The sequence below is a fragment of the Salminus brasiliensis genome, chromosome 17, assembly GCF_030463535.1.
Source record: "Salminus brasiliensis chromosome 17, fSalBra1.hap2, whole genome shotgun sequence".
NCBI lineage: Eukaryota > Metazoa > Chordata > Actinopteri > Characiformes > Bryconidae > Salminus > Salminus brasiliensis.
In genome coordinates, this window is record NC_132894.1 from 29,798,931 (window position 1) to 29,819,085 (window position 20,155).

Genomic DNA, 20,155 nt, shown 5'->3' on the forward strand with positions numbered 1-20,155 from the left:
AGCTCTCGCTTTCTTAAATGGACAGTTCAAGTCACTGGTGACCTGTGACCAACAAAATATGACCGAATATACCAGCATATTAACCTTGAACCCTAGGTTTATTATTTAGGATAATTAATATTATTAATCCTAGTGCAACCGTTTGGTCTAATGGAGTCCCACAGGGCTCTATTTTAGGGCCAGTGAAACTGATGTGAATTATTAGTTATTAGCAGTTATTAGAGGGAAGAACTGAAGTGTGGGCTTACATACAGGGTCTAACAAGTTAAGCACCTTTATTGTAACGAAATTCCTCTCTTTACAAATCTCAGCTTGGAGATAAAGCTTCGGCCAGAGCGAAGGTTCAGCCATGCAACTGTGCAAAAAGGGCCGAGCCCAAGAGCCCAATAGTGGTGGCAGCTTTTAGCGAATATGGGCATTAAACAATAACCCAGCACTGCCTCCTCTGAATGACTCTTTCTATAAAATACCTCAATTTATTCCAAACTTCTCAAAGTGTTTGTGTGAATGCTAGAGTAGAAAACACATGTCCTATCAGATAAGGCAGCACCTCGCACTGATGGCTGAGGACACCTGCGAAACGCCTCACTGACCTTCTCCTCTCCTGCGGCTCAGATCACACAGTATTACTGTGAGCATTCTTCAACTGCTGTTGACATGGCGACCTCCACAAGACATGTCCTTTACGCAAGCTTAACAACAGTATACTTAAGTCCGTGGGGGATTCGGTGTAGCTGTGTGTTACGGCTCGTGTTGTTGTTAGGTCCTTGCCCAGGCTATTGCAGGTTAGCAGTGAAAGGAGGCCTTGCTGAATCATCAACGGGCATTTTTATCAGGAGCCCAACCTAAGCTCCTTAGACTGTGGTTGTAGCCTCGGGCTCAGAGGCTGCCTGGGGCGTCCGGCAAAGAGGGGGGGCGGCCCTACATTATGAGGTTGAGATTGGGTCGGGTCATAAAAGGCTGGTGGGTGGTGAGGAACAGCACAGTAGAGAAGTGCTGCAGAAAGTCATTTAGCTGGGCAGTAAGTGTTTCTCTGCCTGAAAAAAAAAATGACTGTCAGAATATTAATGTACTAATAAACTTGGAATATGAATAAATTGGCATTTGTGTGTGTAAATGCACCAGGAAACCTCAATCAGGGTTAATCTTGCTGCTGTGGCCACATAGCAACGCTAAAGGAACACTGGCGCATAGAATGTGATGTGTCTCGATATTTAATGATAATTAATATCTTCGGGGCGACACAGCGCAGAAATATGGTTCACACATTTCCTGTACAGCCGAGGTCTCAATTGCATCTCATTGCGTAGTTGCGAGGCAATGAATACAGGTCGAGATACAAGTCTCTGCCTCTCGTCGTGTCTAACTGGTGGATTTGTGTGTCCGTCATCTGCCTCTCATCTGATTCGTGCATCAGTCTACATACTCAGAAACTCGTTTCTTGCTATTTATATAGTACTGAATTCAGAAATTCCACTGCTTTTATGAAGCTGAGACCGTGGTAAACCTTTTTTAAGCACCAAAACAATTCGTCCACATGAGTAAAGGGATGTTTTCACAATAAATATATTAAAAAAACAAAATCTGACTTCAATTTCTCAGGTTTAGGGCAAAGTATCTCTTCACATCGTGCTCTAGGTCACGTGGGGTCTCATTACAGAGAGAGCTGAGATTGTTCAGAACATTTTAATATAACACATGTGGATATTATCTGATATGCAAGTGCTTTTAAAGGGGAAATTTAGGAGATATGCAAAACCGAGAAAATGCCCTTAAGCTCCAGAGGTGTACCTAATGAGAAAAGCTATAAATGACATGCTTTCTTGTAATCTTCCACCTACACGACAACGCCTCTACAACTTCTAATGGTCAATGAGATCACCATGCACCCGGGTGACATATAAACATAATATAAACCAATACAATGCTCTCTTGTCTTTGTCTCATTTCTGCTGGGTTATTACATTACACCATCCAGTCTTAAACCAAAATGACCTGCGTCAGGCCCTAGTTATTAACCTGTAAGAATGATCAACAATCAGATTATTAAATATAATAAACTGTTATAATTAGCTGTTACGCAGGTCTAGTTTGAGTGATGCAGGAATGCTGTCTCGAAGTTAACGGCCGTACTGTGGTGGAGCAGCTAAAAAAAAGAGTGAAATAAATGTCAGTACTGGTTTAATAAGCCTGACTGGACCCAGGCGTAGCCGATCTCACCTTCAGATCCATCACCCTGGCAGCCAGCGCTCCAGGACACCAACCATGTCCATCCGTCATCCCAGTCCTGTCACATCCCAACACTAGGACTAGGCTCAAACGTCTTTATTTCAATAAGCGAGAGACACTCAGTTTTCACAGTAGGGGCCCTTCGACATTGTTAGGGGAAAACCTCACACTGAGCTGTGTGTCACCTTATGAACACACTGGTTAGTCACCCACAGAACACAACATTTTAAAGTGTATGCACATATATGAAGTAATGCATCATTTTAAGTAACTGGTGCGAGTTCGAATCCCAAGCCATGCCACTTTGCCATCGGCAGCCGGGGTCAGAGAGAGCACAATTGGCCGTAGATGGCTCTCTTTCCCCTAACCACTTTTCAGGCGACGTCTGTTATCCGATGCAATGCAGCTGAGGACCTGGCATTTTCCTCCGAGCGTGACAGCTGCCCGTAGATGCCACAGAGGTGGTGTCCTGCTTTGCATGTATTGGAGGAGACGTGTGTTAAAGTATTTACCCTCCTAGTGTCGGAAGCATTGCTATAACATTTTAATATATTTATATATAAATAAATTTACTGAACTATAAAAAGCCTGTTATGAAAATCCAAAGATCCTTCAACATAAAGGTAGTCAAACCAAAGGGACATTCCTATAGAGCAGAATTGATCATTTTAGGCCAGTTCAATGAGTCATGTTTGATCGCCAGCGCCACCTTCTGAACAAATTATACAATGGAGATAATCAAAAACACCTGAGCTAGTCTGTAAACTACGGATTATTTTAAAAATGCTTTAAAATACTGCCTATTAACAATCACACAGTCCAACCTGCTGAAACGAGCTGCTGTGAGTCAGAGGTTTTAGTGCTTCTGCTCTGAGATCTGCTCACTGCTGTGAAACATTCCTCAGCCTCCACCACAACCTGCAGATTAAACCTGAGAAAGGAGCTCTATGGGAGGATCAATCAGATGCAGGTAAAAGGGCTTTGTGGGATGTCGGTGCGATAAAGCTTCGAGACGAGAAGGAAAAAAAGAGAATATGTTGAGGGCGGAAGAAAATCCAGAAATAAAAAAATACAGAAACATCAACTGGAGGCTGCAAGGAAGCGCCGAAATAAAAGCTAAGAGAATAAAAACAAGCATTCACATGCAAATGGGAGAAGATCTCAATTGATGTGAGGCAAATAAACAACCCCAAACAAAGGGAGGAAAGAGTCTAGCTGTCAGTGTACATTTTCATACCAACCCTTATCGGTATTCTTTGCATCATGACACAGCTTTTATGTAAAGATCAGTGCCTCACAATTCTCTGGAAACCTCCACAGATCGTACTTTACGGAGCGGCCCACTTCTTATTTCTTTGTCCGAGTGCCCGAGAATAAAGGGCAATTAGAAGCTGTTACAGAATATCACCCTGAATAAGAAAGGACTGGATTCACAGAGCAAAAACTAAACATCCAGAGGTAGGAAAGAATGTGAGTCTCTAAACCACATTTCTATTCACTGCAGCAAGCGTTTTTTTCCCCCTCCTCGCTCAAAAACATGACTACGCCTCTGTTGTCTGAAGATCGGGGGGCTGAAATCAACATAACAACCGTCGCCAATGGCAGAGTTGAGGCTTTAGGTAATAATAGCCTGCCAGAGTTTGAGAGAAAAACAAAACAACCCGCAAAACACCTTGATTGCTCCATTGCTGGGAGAAAAGCAGTGAGGCTAATGTTGCGTTTTAGTAACGGAAACAGTCAGGCAGAGCACACGCGCAGGAAAGTTACTCCAATGCTCAGTTTTTATTAATAAAAATAAAAATAAAAAGTTCCAACATCATTAAGGCCCTACAATGCCCTACTTTTAGATGCTCATCTTCAGTAAAGAGCTTCAATTAAACATAGCTCAGTCTAGGAGCTGGGTTTTGTCAGCATCACTGAGAGATTGACGGCTCTGGTCTCCAGCAATGCCACAGCCATCAGTGGCCGGGGGTCCAAGTGAGTGAAATTGGCCTTGCTCTCTCTGGGTGAGTAGGTGGCTCTCCTTCGTGCTCAGCACTCAGCAGGGAACAGCCTCACACAGATTTTGAGCCAAATTAATATCTATATTTTTTTAAAGAAACCTGCACACCTCAGATACCATGCACAACACATGCAGGTGTGACCGACAGGGTTAACTGGGACAGATGGAGGGGCTGGTAGTAACAGTCACTAAAAAGTCTGAAATCTGTGCTGTTCATCTGCTATATGGACAGAAGTATTGGGACACCTGTTCATTCACAATCACATCATTCCCAACTTTCCAACTCAATCCAGTAATGCATGGAGCACCAACCATCACTCCAGAAAAGTCCACAGTTAAGTCCACTATGCTGGGGGGGGGCTTTATACTCCTCCAGCCCATGCCTGGCATTAGGCATGGTGCCAATCGGTTCATGGTTATCTGCTCCAAAGAGTTCTGTTCTATTGGCAATACTTATTATATATAAGTATATAATAATGTAAAGGTAAAGGTGCACGTATTTGTCACTGTACAGTGTGCACTGTACAGCGAAATGGGTCCTCCGCATTTAACCCATCTGGGGTAATGAACACACACTCACAGACACACTAGTGAGCTAGAGCTAGACACACACACACTCCAGCGCCCGGGGAGCAGAGAGGGTAAAGGGCCTTGCTCAAGGGCCCAACAGTGGCAGCTTGCCAAGCTCGGGAATCGAACCCACAACCCTGTTATCGATATCCCGGAGCTCTAACCACTGAGCCACCACTGCCCCGTAGAAGGGGTGTCCACAAACATTTGGACATACAGTCTATATGGGGTACATGGACTTCATATATGTCATTGTTTCCTTTGGGAGGCCTAGCTGTAACACTGTGAAAACTAACCACACTGTGTAAAGGTTGTACTGTAGCTAGCTGGCTATTCTCTGAACGGTGGCAGCATAGCGGACCCAGGTATCGAAGCTTTGACCTAAACTCTATCCACTGAGCCACAACTGCCCCTTCTGGGCCACCACTGAGCAAGATGAGCATCAATGTAAGAGTATATATATATAGAAATATATAGATTTAACAGTATATGGTATATAATAGTATTTATGTATAAGTCTATGTATAAGAATGCCTGATAAGTGAGTATGCCTCGCAATTTACCATCCAGATGGCAGCGAAGCTCAGGGCTTAAACAAATGCCTACACCACATCTGACTAGCAGCTTTAACAGCAACAAGCTGCGTAGTGCTGTAGCACTGGCAGCTTGGAATACTTATAGGCAATTCAGTGTAAAGGGGCATAGCGGGAACAGCACAGCCCCTCAGAGAATTCCCAGACATTAAAAAAAGCAACATCCAGCATATTTTTTATCTCACACACCCCTGCATGCACTTTCTTGGATAAGCAACTATTTCCGCTTTCCTGAGAGCGATCCACTGACTGTGTACAGAGCTGCTGATGGATTTATGGGTAACAGATTTTACACTCTTATAATTAAGCATTGATCACGAGGATTACTGATCACAAGGTTGTGGGTTCAAAGCCCTGCACTCTGATTCTGGCTTTCCAAGCTGAGAAATGGGCTAAAAAAATGTTGTTGTATTGTCTGAATATAATGACAATAAATGTAATTTAATTTGTAATAAATTTTTTTGCATATTTTTTTATTATGAATGACAATTCATATTTAAGTTTAAACCTTAAATTATGCAATTTTAATAATCAAATAATAATAATAATAACATAATAATAATAAAAATAAACTTAAATGACAATTTAACAGGATGTATTTAATACTCTCCCTATAAGACAGGCCCTTTACCCTCTCTGCTCCCCGGGCGCTGGAGTTGGCTGCCCACCGCTCTGGGTGTGTGTGTACTCACTGCCCCTAGTTCACTAGTGTGTGTGTGTGTTCACTACCACAGATGGGTTAAATGTGGAGGACACATTTCGCTGTACATACATGCACCTTTACCTTTATATATATATATATATATATATATATATATATATATATATATATATATATATATATGCCAGAACTACATATTATATATATATATAACCTCGGTTCTGATTGGCTGATCTGTATAGCACCTTATTTAAGTAGGCCTGGCTAAAACACCTCCCATAACCTCAGCATGAACAGGCAGCCTTAACTGCTGTAGACGTAATTGGTATTTACGTCCGGTCATATGTTAACCTATTGATTTCTGTGACCTCACAAAAACGACAAATTGAAAATGGGACTTTTTTGCAGCTTGGGTTCTGGAAACGCCAGCAGTGCTCACATTCTCAACATCAAAATCATACAGGCCCTTTAACTTGACGCAGAGCTAAGCAATCAAATCAAATACAGGCAACACGCAGGTGGCTCTAAGTGTGGACCCCATTCCAGCATCGGATTTCATTAGGTAAACGCTGCATCGCTGCTGGTCTTAACTTGGCCGCCCTCCAGCCTCGTTGATTGCGTGATTACGCTTTCACGAAGCATTTGGCCACGTGTCCTTTCACATCTGTGTACAACTAGCAGACCATACGAGGCGGCGGAATGCATTTTCTTCAAGCGAAAGGCTCCGAACGTGGAGCTTCCCCACTTCGAAAACAAATGAGGTGGTATTTAGAGACACACAAATCAGTGGAGGGCCAAGGACACGTTGCAGCCTTTTTTACTGTCGCAGAAGAACATTAAACAGCGCTGTTTGTGCAGGAATCAATCTTCCACCACGACTGAAGTACACTGTTAAGACGGAGGTTAAATATTGCTTTATGATTCATTTATAACACCTGACTTTTGTCCCAGCTGAAGCACAACCTCGCTAAGGGAGCTTATTTCTCCATTTGTCACAGCAACACTGCTCAAATGAGGCAGCTTGCTGGAGCAGCGGGAGTCACAGAGTGCCAGCGCCAACCAAGAAAGAAAGAAAGGCCTCCCGGATGGGACTGAACACACTGCAGAAGTCTATATGTCTAAATGAGGCACATGCTGCAACAAGCACGCTAGAGGCCTGGTGCCAGAAATGGGTTTCGGGTGGCTGTCTACACCGCTGTCTCCATTTTCCAGGCTTGGTAGTAGCCTACAGACTTGTCAACACATGAGACAGGACTACACTGGCAGGCAGTGCTGGGAGATATGATGAAAGTTATGACACTTGTCCTTATCATTGGGCTCCAATATTTATCAATAACTACTACATGCATTTTCCCAATGGCTATTTACTCATCATAGTGTTGATGCTTACCTAACTTTGCTAGGCTGCAAATGTGTGCTGCTGTGAGTGAACAGCTAGGAGACGAGTTTCTCTGTCTTAAGTATCTTTATTTTTATTTATATATTTAATTTATATATAAATTATATAAAAAAAAGTTCCCCAATCTGGACGGCCCCCACCAGTGAAGCCGGACCAGCACACGCCCTGCTCTGACGAGTCAAGCTGCTCATTTTCTGAACCAACGCACCAGCCTGCAGAGGGTAGTGACGGCCAGCCCCGCAACAAAGCGATGTGGGGGGAGAGCGCCATCTTCCCACCCCGGAGAGAGCAAGGCCAATCGTGCTTTCTCTGGGCCTCGGCTGCCGATGCCTAGCAGCATGACTGGGATTCGAATCAGCGATCCTCTAATCATAGTGACAGAGCTTTAGTCCGCTGGACCACCAGGGGCCCCCTTTGTCTTAAGTATAAATCATGCACATCATCTTCACCTGGTGTATCGAGGTAGCAACTGCCCGAAGTTCAAACCTCTGCTGCTATGGTTAATGTTTTCTCACCAAGGTCTACTTGAGCGAAGAGGGGGGCGATTTGAGAGAAAGATGGTGTATGGAGTATGTCATGGAGTGGAGGAGCCGAGCCAACCGCCAGAGATCACAGAAGGTAATTCTCAACACATGCATACACACTCACGCATGTATACACACACACACACACACACAGTGCACAATGACAGGTGGCACTGACAGAAAGGGAGCAGCAGCAAATGGCACAATGCACCTCGATTATACCAATACTGGATTAACCTCAGGACTTTCTGCTAGTGCCAAAAGATTCATTTCACTAATCCAAACACGCAACGTCCCAGACGCCAAAAAGACATTCTGATTAATACGCTGTCTTATTAGCATATGATCTCTGGCCTTTCAGCTGCCGCAGCCCAGAGGGTAATACCCAGCACTGCACTAAGTAGCTTAGAGTTCACTCAGAGGGAAGGCAACTGACGTGATGATACAGTGCTTTATCATATGACAGCTGGAGTCAACAGACGTTTATGGAGGGCTTTGAGGCTGTATCAAACGGTGAATATGTCGTCTGCAGAATTCAATTAGAAACTTTCTTAATTAGTGAGTCTTCCAAATGACCATGACCCAGCTCTTATGTCTCGCAGCTTATAGCTGAAACCTTATCAAACCTAATTGAAATGAACTAAAATAATATTAACCCAGTCAGCTGTATTCCTTATCTCTTACTCCTGCTCTACTGGCTTTACAATTTTAATAGAAGAACATTCATATGAACGACTGGGGATTAGGCAGATACAGGGCTTATTCCATCCTATAGGCTTGGCTGCCAAGAACAGAAGCAGAACATACGGTACAACTGAATCTGCATGTAATGACTGTCGTTACCAAACCTCATATTTCCGAAACAGCAACACTGTCGCATAATAAAATAAAAAAGAAAATATACCTCTGAACTATTCTAGGCCATTTCTACGGATTCATTTGTTATGAAATGTTCACATAATGGAGTTATGAGGTTGGGATATGACAGCAATGATAAGTAGCCTATAAGCAAACACACTTCGTAAGACATACCTTGGTCCAAGATGACGAGCTGAGCGCTGGCCTGTATGTTCCCTGCTTCGTTCTCCGCCAGACACTGATAAAAGCCCTCGTCTGACTTCACCAGACCCTGCACCTGCAGGTTCTGCTCCTTCTGCAAGCAACACACAGCACTGACTCAGCAAGCTCAGCAGTAATCACGTCAGCATCCATTCATGATTATTATTTAAATCGCAGGCAGGGCAGCACAGCACAGTCTACTGAATTCCAAATGTGTTTACAGAAGCTCTCAGGACTGATCAATGGCGAGGGCATGAAGGGTTCAGACCCAGTTTCCTAGACTCAGATTAGGTAGAGTGATGGAAAATAACTTGATAGGAAATTATTATAAACAGATAATATCATTTGGGGGTTTACTATGTGCTGTCGCATCCGCATTTACCCACTGGGATCACTGAAGTACACACAGTAGGAAGTTTACATTTTGTGTGTTTTTCTGGAATTTTTCTGGACCCTGACAAAGTAGGTACACCTCACTATCAATAGCATGTACATACGTGCAATTTTCTTAACTGATGATGCTACAATCTGCAGTTGTTTAGAAATGGCTCCAAGAGACATCCCTGCCTTTTGTAAATCTACAATCCTCCTTCTCAGATATGCAGTTCCTTGAGCTGTCCCACTGTACTGTGGGTCAATCCAGTGAGAGCTGTCCAACAAACCCTTTTTATTTAAACCTTTATTTGGCGACATAAAAGCTACCAGCTGTAGTCCATCATGATCACCCACAGGACAGTTAGGCAGTTAAAAGACGTGGGAACTTTCAGCACCACTGACACTGATTAACAATCTAAAGTGGGTGTATGTATATTTATGACCCTGTGTTGATTCAGAAAACCCACCACAAAAACTGCACCAAATTCTTGTTGTTTTTTGTGTTGTTTCACACTGTAATTCATTTTGCCCAACTTTGCCATGTCAACTATATGTCTGTCAATCAGTAAACCTATTAAACATCTACATTAGATGTTGTATAATGCATTTTATCTCTAGTTGGATACTAAAATCTGAGTATCAGCAGATATTTTCACTTCTTTAGCTTTTAACCTTTTTTAACTTAAAATAAACATTAAAAAATTGTTCATAACCCCTTGAACCCCTAGGTTGATTATTGAGTCATTAATCCTAACGCAGAAACTACTGTGAATAATGTGGAAACCATTTGCTTAAGCATATCTTGTGGAGTCCCACCGGGTTCTATTTTAGGGCCTATGAAACTGATGTTAATTATGACAGTGATGTAGTTGTGGCAGGGCAGTGTGGGGTTTCATACAGGGTCTAAGAAGTTAACTACCTCTGACATGTACACATATACACTGATACTGGCTCGACGCCAGTGACTTCTACCAGCTCAGTATCAACGCTATGCGTATCTAATAACTTCTTCTTGTGCACAAACATATCTGCTACAGTCCCTAGTTCAAAAAGCATTTCCAATTTAGTTCAAGATCTAAGCATGCACAGGATTACAAAATACATACAATTATTTTGAAGTAGTCGCTGGGGATCACAGCGTCTCCATTCTTGACCCATTTAATGGTGGGGGCGGGTGAGCCAGTGACCTCACACTCAAAGAGCACGTCCATAGCCTCATGAGCAAAAGTGCTGACCGGTCTCTTCAGAAGCTGTGGTGGGACTGTAAAAAACAAAGAGAAAGAATACAATTAACTTATCACAAATAATCTTTGAAATACCTTTTTTTCAGACTTCAGACCTCACCTGAGGCCCTGACCTCACGCCCCAAAAAAAAAACTCAACCCCTTCCTGTCAGTGTCATAAAATAAGACCCCCTGCAACATATAATAGACATATCTCCTGATAGCCAGAGGAAACGGAGTAGCCACGGTCATCCATTTCTCCTACAGTAATGAGGGCGGTTATTTGATCTCTGCAGATACACAGCACTTACATCTCCTCACTAACAAGGTCATATAAAGCTGCATGGAAACCGGGCCTTGTGCTACTGCTCCACACGGCTCTAATTGTGACTCTGCTTCGAATCTGACCCCTTCACCGTGACCTGTCAGCGAAGAAAATGATAAATAAAGAAAACCTGACCTCGGCACCGAACATACAGGTCCCATCCCATGTTCGGCCCCACCTGACTGAATGCGTGGTGTATCTAAATGGATGGATCTTTAGTGTATAAACTGATGTGACGGATGACTGAGATTGTATACTCTGAGGGTGTGTCCAGTATGTTTTTCTGGCTGGTGTTCTGGTGTATGTGTAGGTGTGAGTGTATGTGTGTGACTGTGGCAGCACTGCTGAGTGGACTCCTGTGGTATTCGTTATCTGCCAGTGGGAGTAATCCTGCTCGAGGCCCTCCCTCCACTGCTACGCGCCATTTAGTCCAAATAGAGTTCACACACAAACGCCCACACCCACACACACATACACACAAACACTACCCACTGCAGCTCAAACTGCTGCAGGACCACTAACATTAATGCAGCAGTGTATGTTAATGCACTCAGCGCTGTGTGCTCGAATTACAGTCAACTGTATTTACACTGTACGGACAGAGTAATAACTGTGCAGTACTGCGGAGAGAGGAACTGCAGCAGCAGGGGAATTAACCAGCATTACTTAAGTCAGAGCCACTGTCTGTACATAATGCGTGTTCTACTAACACACCTCACACTGACTGGGGACGCTTCTGTCCATTAGCCGTAATCATACTGCATTGACTGCAGTCCTCTCGGAGCCTTTCGAGCTGTGCGTCATTCTCCACAGTCGGCGTCACGCCCATGTTAGGGATTTTAGATCTAATCAGTTATTCACTGGACCTTTTTAAGAGAAACATGAATAGTGGGCCCCGAGTGGTCCAACGGAATAAGGCGCCGTCACTATGACCAGAGGATCGCTGGTTCGAATCCCAGCCGGGGCCCAGAGAGAGTGTAATTGGCCTTGCTCTCTCCAGGGTGGGTAGATGGCGCTATTTCCCCACATCGCCACTGGCATCTGCCGAGCCGGTGCATCGGAGCCACTTCCCTGTAGGGGTGTTGGTTGCCCAGTGCATCGGAGCCACTTCCCTGTAGGGGTGTTGGTTGCCCGGTGCATCGGAGCCACTTCCCTGTAGAGGTGTTGGTTACCTGATGGTGTGAACGGCGGCAGTTTGAAAAGAGGCGTTGGCTGGCTGCACACGTACTGGAGGGGGCATGTGTTGGCCTTCACCCTCACTAGTGTCAGGAGCATTACATGCCATAGGGGGAGAATGCGTAGAGGCTGGGTACTTGGTGATCCAAATTGGGGTGAAAATGTATAAAAATAAATAATAATAAAAAGAAATATGATGAATGAACATGTTATTAGCAAGCTAGCTAACTCTTCAGCAATTTCACAATTACATGGAATTACAGTACTAACATATAATCCCCTAACAAAGGCCGTCCGCAATATCAGCCACTTCCGTGAATTGCGCCTTTTGCCCCAGATGTGCAAGATTATCGATGTTTACATATTGTTTTCAGATGTGATTTTGTGCAAGAATAAACTTAATAAAGGTGAAATAATAAAGGTGGGAACTTATTTTTTGCGAATTTCTTCCAAGTGATTGGCAAAGAGAGAGAGCAGAAACGCACAATATTTGGAAATGGCCGATATTACAACAACATCAGCTACAAAAACGGCACTTTACTACTGCTAAAGCCTCTTAACTACCACACTGAACAAAGCTTCCAGGTTTGCTGGGGTAATCTGGTAAGACTGCCAGTATTAACATGACAGATCAGTGTGTAGTAAGTGTTTTGCATGTAGCTTACATGCAGAACACTGATATTTTTTACTGGCATAACAGTAGCAACTGCCTCACTGTGGAGTACATGTCCAATACTATTAAAATGCATTGTATTTACTTATAAAATTAAAATTAATTTTTTTTTGTCTACTGAGGCAAGAAAAGCCAGTTAAATATCTAATTCACCTCAAAAAAAAAAAACAAAAAAAAAAAACTTGCTAGCATTGGCTAACGCATGACACTATCCAAGAGAAACACTTCACTGATTAGCTTATTTTCCACAGGACTGAGTCCACTGCTGTCATATGAAACCACTGCAGTAAGATAATGAGTTAATTTTGTTTTTCCTTTTTTTTTAATTATAATAAACAAAGCATTTTAATTAGGCTTCCGTTTTCAATCCAGCCACATTAGCCGCGCAGCTGCAGAGCTAAAGAAGCTAGCTAGCTAACTTTGATCACCAGACATGTCTTTGCTGTTTGCTACATTTCAGGCAAGAGCAGAACTACGTGCAGATCCTACATCATCACTTTAACCAGAGAACTGTCCCGCTGAAGAACTTTGCCGAAGAAAGTTTGAGGGGAGTTGGTAAGTAGTCAATTAGGAAAAGAAAAACATGACTGGAACTCATGGTGCAGAGCAGGGAGAAGCTTTACACTGATTACGGCTTCGTTAGCCCAGCGCTAACAGATTCGTTTGACTGGCTTTGTGCTAAATCCTAAGGAAAATACAAACAAGCGGAAAGGCATGCTGGAGAACACGCTTCATCATTTTTCCCAACAGCGCTGCCAGTACTGGTGCAATCTCCCCCCAACACATACACACTGTTCTTCCCAGCTCCTCTCAAGTACAGCTCTCTCAGAGCCGCCATATTCCTTCTCTACGTGAAGCGCTGCTTTGACACATGATTTAGCGAGGAGAGCATAAGCAAGGCATTTTGAGGCATCACATTGTAAAGTTCTGAGTTCTGATATTTTTCCTCCCAGTCTGCCAGGACAAGTTTTGTACTACAGCTACAAAGCTAATGTGTAAACCCTTACATTCCTAAATCACCGTACATTTGCTTCACATTGTATCATATTGCATATCATATAAGTAAACAAGCAACAAGGTGAGAAACTGCTGGGGTCCCCTTTACCTGCGGACCCACCCACCAAACTGACCACCAGGCTCCCCTGCCACCCATGTCAGACCTGCTGCCCACCCTCCTGCCACTGCTACCTGCCTAATGACCATGTTAAAATCTACATCTATAGACTCATAACTATCTGCCACTATCTGCATTATTATTATTATTATTATTATTATTATTATTATTATAAGTCTTTATGGGGCCCTAAGCAGATTTTTATGTGCCCCCCCTCCCCCCGCCTCCACATACCAGCACCTCAGCACCAGTAATATCATTTCGTTTTATTATTCAATGTTATTTTTAATATTTAATATTTTCATTTTTTATCATGATATCTTGGGGCTCTTGGGGGCCCCCTGGTGGCGTTGGGGCCCTAAGCGGCTGCGTAATTCGAGTGTGCCTTGGGCCGGCTCTGTTATTACCACCATTACCCTCATTTATCTCATTACTCTTCCCATCTCTACTATGATTAAAGTAGTTATAACACATTATGATTCTTATACAGTTTTATGATATTATGATTATTATGATTCTTATACAGTTTTATGATATTATGATTATTTTGATTCTTATACAGTTTTATGATATTATGATTATTTTGATTCTTATACAGTTTTATGATATTATGATTATTTTGCACACATGAGCAGCAGAACTGTCTTATGTGGCGGTACGGTGACTCTGTCCACTGTCCCCTTTGGCTTGTTTACTAGGGGTCTTCTTGATCTCTTGATTTGGACAAAATGTCAAGTACCGTTTTTAGCAATGGGAATGTTTATATATGCACAACATGTCCAGTAAGCTAGCACTGGTGTTGCTGCTATGGGTACACTGAAACCTTTTACAGTTATTTTCTTAGTATTTCATTGATTAGATGTAGGCTATGGCAATTAACGTTAATATAGCATGGCTTAAAAGCTTAACCACGTTAAACCCTATTCCTTCTGTATGGGTTCTGCCCACAAGAGAGGGACTGACAACCCCAGACTGGCTGAGGTGGAGGAAATGTCCCAGTTCCCAACACAGCACCAAACTGTCCTTCACATACGGAGGTGTATTGGGTAGTAATATGACAAATACACACTGAATACTTGTGCCTGTGCTGGAGCCCATCCAGACCCAAAGGGGTACCTACCGGCTCCTTTAACGGCTTGGCGAATTGGCCAATCAGAGCCAATCACAGTGGCAGAGCCAACCTGACACGGCTAAAATGATGAATAGCTCTCCGCTCGTCCTCCTGCGGGCTGTTGAGGCCTGCGCACCCAACCTGCTGCATAACACTTGTCACACACCGCTGGCCTCCGTGCTCACGCCAGCTTCATGTGGGACAGATGGTCCATTCCAACACGAGGGCCTCTCAATCGCTCTGCCTCTGACGGCAGCCCTGCCGCAGACAAACACATAAACCAAACGGCACAGCACTGCACTTGACAAACACTCCAGCACTCGCACACACTCACAGGAACAAAGGCTGAGGCCAAGTGTCTTGTTTGTACGTATCTGCACACAAAGGATGAGCCTTGCTCTTTGTAAACAGCATAATCCATCAGGTCAAAAGGTTAAACTGGTGAGAGGACAGGTGAGGGGACAAAAAGGCCAGCTTGATCCAGACCTGGCTGTGTTCTTCATTCCGGGCATTAAGGAACTTTACATTTACAGGTTCATAAAACTGACCCTACATTCTGGAGCGAGATAAATGGCCTTAAAACCCTCTCGAATTTCCACAAAGCCTTCAAGTCTCGTCACACACTCTGCAGTCAAGCGGTGCCCGCTACTGTTACCTTCCACTGTGTGCTGGAAGGCATACAAAATCAGCCCTGCTTTCTCAGCCAGCTTCAAACAGAGGCCTGGAGGTGCGATCTGCGTCAGGTTCAGCATGAAAGTTTAAAATGAGCCCAGGCTGACCTTGTCACACATGGAGGGAACTGGTACTATATGCCCAGGCCCTCACACATCTACTCATATTACATAGATACACGAGTGTATACCCATATACACACACCTTCGCATGTATATGTTAGTGGTTCTGGCTAACATGTGGACTCATTAATGCTTGTAGAACACACACACACACACACTCATAAATACACATGCAACTTTCGGCTCTAGAAATATAAATAAAGCTGCGGGCTCCATCAAGCAACAATCATGCAGCTCCATAATTAAAACCTACTGTGTCCTCTGCCCTAATTTATTGTCTTGCCAACTTCAATAAAGCGAGAGGTAGTGCAGCAGTGCTAGAGCTTTCTCCCCTTTCACTGAGGCCTCCAGCTGCTGCTCTGGTCTTTAACCTCTGCCTTGACTGCAGTGGAGCAGGCAGGTTAATGCGTAGCTTTATTGGATGAAGGATCCAGAATGCTCTTTCTGACCCAAAAAACAACCATATGCACTTATAAATACCCTATAAGGTAAAGCAAGAATTGAGCTCATATATATATATATATATATATATATATATATATATATATATATATATATATATATATATATATTAATACGTACTGGGTGGGAACCGGAGATGACTAACATTAGGTTAAAAAATGTTTTTTTTTTTTTTTTAAGTCTGTACTGTACTGTTGTTTTGGTATGCAGTCACTTTTCGTCACATAATGATTTAAAGCAGCTTTATGGGAGAATTGGCAACTTTTTTTGCTCCTTTTTTTGGCTCTCCCTACAGTCAGGGGGTACAATTTGCGCTTTGAGCCACCATAAAGGACAATCTATAGATTTCTGAACAAGCTGAGAGATGCAGAACTTTCACTGAAAGTGAAAGAAGTATGCAGACTGAGGCGGTAGAGTAATATTACCGATTTTACAAGAAAATGACTCCGGTTACGCAGCGTTACGCAACTCTCACGAGCGTTGTCCTGCCCACCAGTTACATACTGCTGTTTTCTGCCATGCTGATCCAGGAATAGCAACAATAGAGGCACTAATCTTCCTATTACCTGATTTTGAAGCTGTTGTTTTAAGGTGAAAATGCTACATAATGTTGCTTTAATGTACATATTAATATTAAATAAACTGACCATGCACTTACATACATACATTCCAATATGTTTCCATATGTTATTTCTGCAAAACCAGGCTGTATATCAAATGTTATTTTTCATCTGAAGGTTTAGAATCTGCATTTGTTTACTTGAGCTGCAAGTGAGAAATAGCTCATCTGAGTGAGCTATGAGTGAGGAATAACCTAAGCCAAAAAAGAGAGAAAATCCCCTGAGCTGCATGTGGGCAAGAGCTCTTCTGAAAGCCTCATTCTTCTCCTCTTGTGGAGGAACAGAGAGAACCGTCTGCGCCTCAATGCAGCTGGCGGGACAACTTCATCACCACAGAGGCACCGTCCAGCTCATTCAGAAAAGTGGCAGCCCACTGCATTCGTTCCAAAATCGCTCTATTCTAACGGGCGACAGGCAGAGAGAAGTCTATCAGAGGAAAGACAGAGGCAAGACTAAAGCCCAGTGATCGCAGCTCGTCTCCAGGCTGAGAAACTCTACTGGCAACCCCCCCTCCACCTGATTCCATCCAGCTCCAGCACCAACTCCCAACTGCTCTGCAGATAATTCCCATCATTTCTCATCATGGTTATCAGTCCTAGGTAATTCTATTGTGGTGGAACCTTTTGGTTAATACACACAACAGTGGTCGTCTGACCTTCTGAAAGCACGGCCATCTCTATAGCCTATGCTTGCGTCCTAGAACACACACATGTATACTTTACATTCAACACTAATGAATGCACTTCATGTGTTGCTCATGTGATGAAACTATTTAGAATGAGTTTATTCAGATTAGGCTTTCACACAAAAACCTCAACAAACATTTTACATATCGTTGCTGTAACACAAAATAACTCAAAAGACATCTCCAAAATGGCAATTTTAGTGAAGAACAAAAAACTTCTTAACTTTCAATAGAAGTCAATGTAAAAAGATTTTATTTTATATAGTAATTTTGGACTATTGGTCCATTCATCAATGTAAAGAACAACTGCCAGATTCAAATTATCTCAAAAAGTGATGTAAGTGTTTGTAAGTAACAGCAACAATATCTATATCTACACCACTTATAGAGCTGGGCATTATGGACAAGTTTTATATCACAATATTTAAAGACATTTTTTACGATATGCAATATTTACTGCAATATTTTATCATGTAGACAAAACGCACCAACAGCGTACATTAAAAAAACTGCTATTTAAATAGTCTCCCATACTGAGTACAGTGATTTTTACCTAAAATATACTCTACTAAATTAAATAAGACTGATTACACTCTTTGTAATGAAACGTGCAGTAAATCAGTGCTCTTTAAGAACTGACGATATACTCATAAAAGCATATTGTGTACCGATAACAAAATTTATCACGATAAGATAAAATATTGTCATACTGCCCAGCTCTAACCACTTACTAAGAGTAGAATCATCTTTCGAATGCTTGAAATTACTTAAAACAACTGATTAAAGACACAAACGGATTGTAATATAATGATTATGTCTTCATATGTTTCATCTACATGATGGACAAAAGTATTGGGACACTCTAAACTCTTAATTTTTCATTAATTCAAGTGTTCCACTGTGCCTTTCCACACATTAGTGAAAGAGTGGGTGGTTCTAAAGACCCCCTAAAAGTTACTGTAGGTGTGCTGTGTGTGTCCCAATAATTTTGTCCATATAGTTTATTTATGTAGGACGTAGGCGTTTCCAGAATGATGAACCAAGCTGTAGATGATTTAATGAAAATCAACTAGAAAAACACTCAAAACCCCAAATTCTGGAACGTACCTCTCTGATGTTTAAGCCATTCATATGTCTGTATGAGCTCTGATCACGTGTCCCTTTTTATAAAAACTAATCCCCAAAATTACTGACTTGAACTGAGATTCAACGTCACACTGAATCGTTTCCTAAGAAAACAGAGCTGAATGGTTGTGAGGTCAAAGATTTACACGCCTGTTGTGTTGGGATTTGTGAGCGGGGTCCCGCACCAGCGCTCCCACACAATGCCTGTCCCACCCACATGATCGCGCAGCTCTAAACGCCCTGTGTCTTTTATCCCGCTCCTGTCACACCTCTGGATCGATTCCCGGCAGACAGATAGACGGCCAAAGCGGGGCATCTGCATGAAATGCAGAGTGAGGGAACGAGATCTATCCCATTTTCCCCGATTTCACACCCTCCCTGTGCTCCGTCGAACACCCTTCATCCCAACATAATAACCTCGTGGGCTTTCAGGACGGCTTCCTTTGTGTTCTCCTCACTCCAATGTCACGGCAATTCCAGCTATTGCACCAGATTCTATACCTGTTTATGTAAACACGCTCGGTGCACGCTACAAGCATGCGATCCCATTACTCAACAATGTTCAACAAGATCCCCGAGGCTTGAAGTACTTCGGTTTCTGAAAAGGAGCTTTTCCTTAAACTTAACAGATGAACTGATCTGAACAGGTCTATCTTATTGAGATAAGTGTTGTTGGAGTGACTGTCTCTACTGTCCAGGGGAGGCTTTCTACTACATTTCGGAGCACTGGTGTGAGGATTTGATTGCATTCAGTGACAAGAGCATTAGCGAAGTCAGGATGTTGGATCCCAGATGTACTGGATGGAGCACCATCTCATCATTCCAGAGAACACAGTGCTTCCACTGCTCCACAGCAGCTCAATGCTGGGGGGGCTTTATACCCCTGTGGCCCACACCTGGCAGCATGGTGTAAAAAGGTTCAGGTTATCTGCTCCAGAGAGTCCTAATCTATCTACACTCCTAAATAAAGGATTCCTCAAGTGAATAACACTGATTATCTCTTTGCAATGGCACCTGTCAAGGCATGAGCAGGTGAACAGTCAGTTCTTGAAGCAGGTTGGGATTGAGATTGGCTGGACGACCGGATCAAGAAAATTCTCCAAAGCATCAGGCAGGTCTTGTGGGGTGTTCCCATTCCGCAGTGGTCAGTACATACCGAAAGAGCTCCGGTGACAGGGTCATGGGCGCCAAGGCTGACTGAGGCAACCCATGGAGGTCCCACTTCACAACTTATAGGACTTAAAAAGATCTGCTGCTAATGTCCTGATGCCAGAATACACCACACAGGACACCTTCAGAGGTCTTGTGAAGTCCATGCCTTGCTCATTCAAAACTGTGTTAACTGCATGAGGGGGACCTACACAGTATTAGGCAGGTGGTTTTCATGTTATAGCAGACCAACTCCATGCTTTAATGGTTGTTACCTGCTTAAAGC

The 20,155-nt window shown here is 43.0% G+C and overlaps 1 protein-coding gene across 8 annotated transcripts in view; it reads right to left on the reverse strand.

The window, feature by feature from the left end:
• Positions 1-20,155, reverse strand: part of neo1a (neogenin 1a) — a 174,906-nt gene that overhangs the window by 48,277 nt on the left and 106,474 nt on the right. For all 8 annotated transcript variants that reach the window (XM_072660320.1, XM_072660317.1, XM_072660319.1 and 5 more), the window contains exons 6-7: positions 10,519-10,673; positions 9,011-9,131 (exon numbers count right to left, since the gene is read on the reverse strand). In XM_072660320.1, the coding sequence (XP_072516421.1) occupies positions 9,011-9,131; positions 10,519-10,673 (276 nt within the window). The remainder of the gene's footprint in view (positions 1-9,010; positions 9,132-10,518; positions 10,674-20,155) is intronic.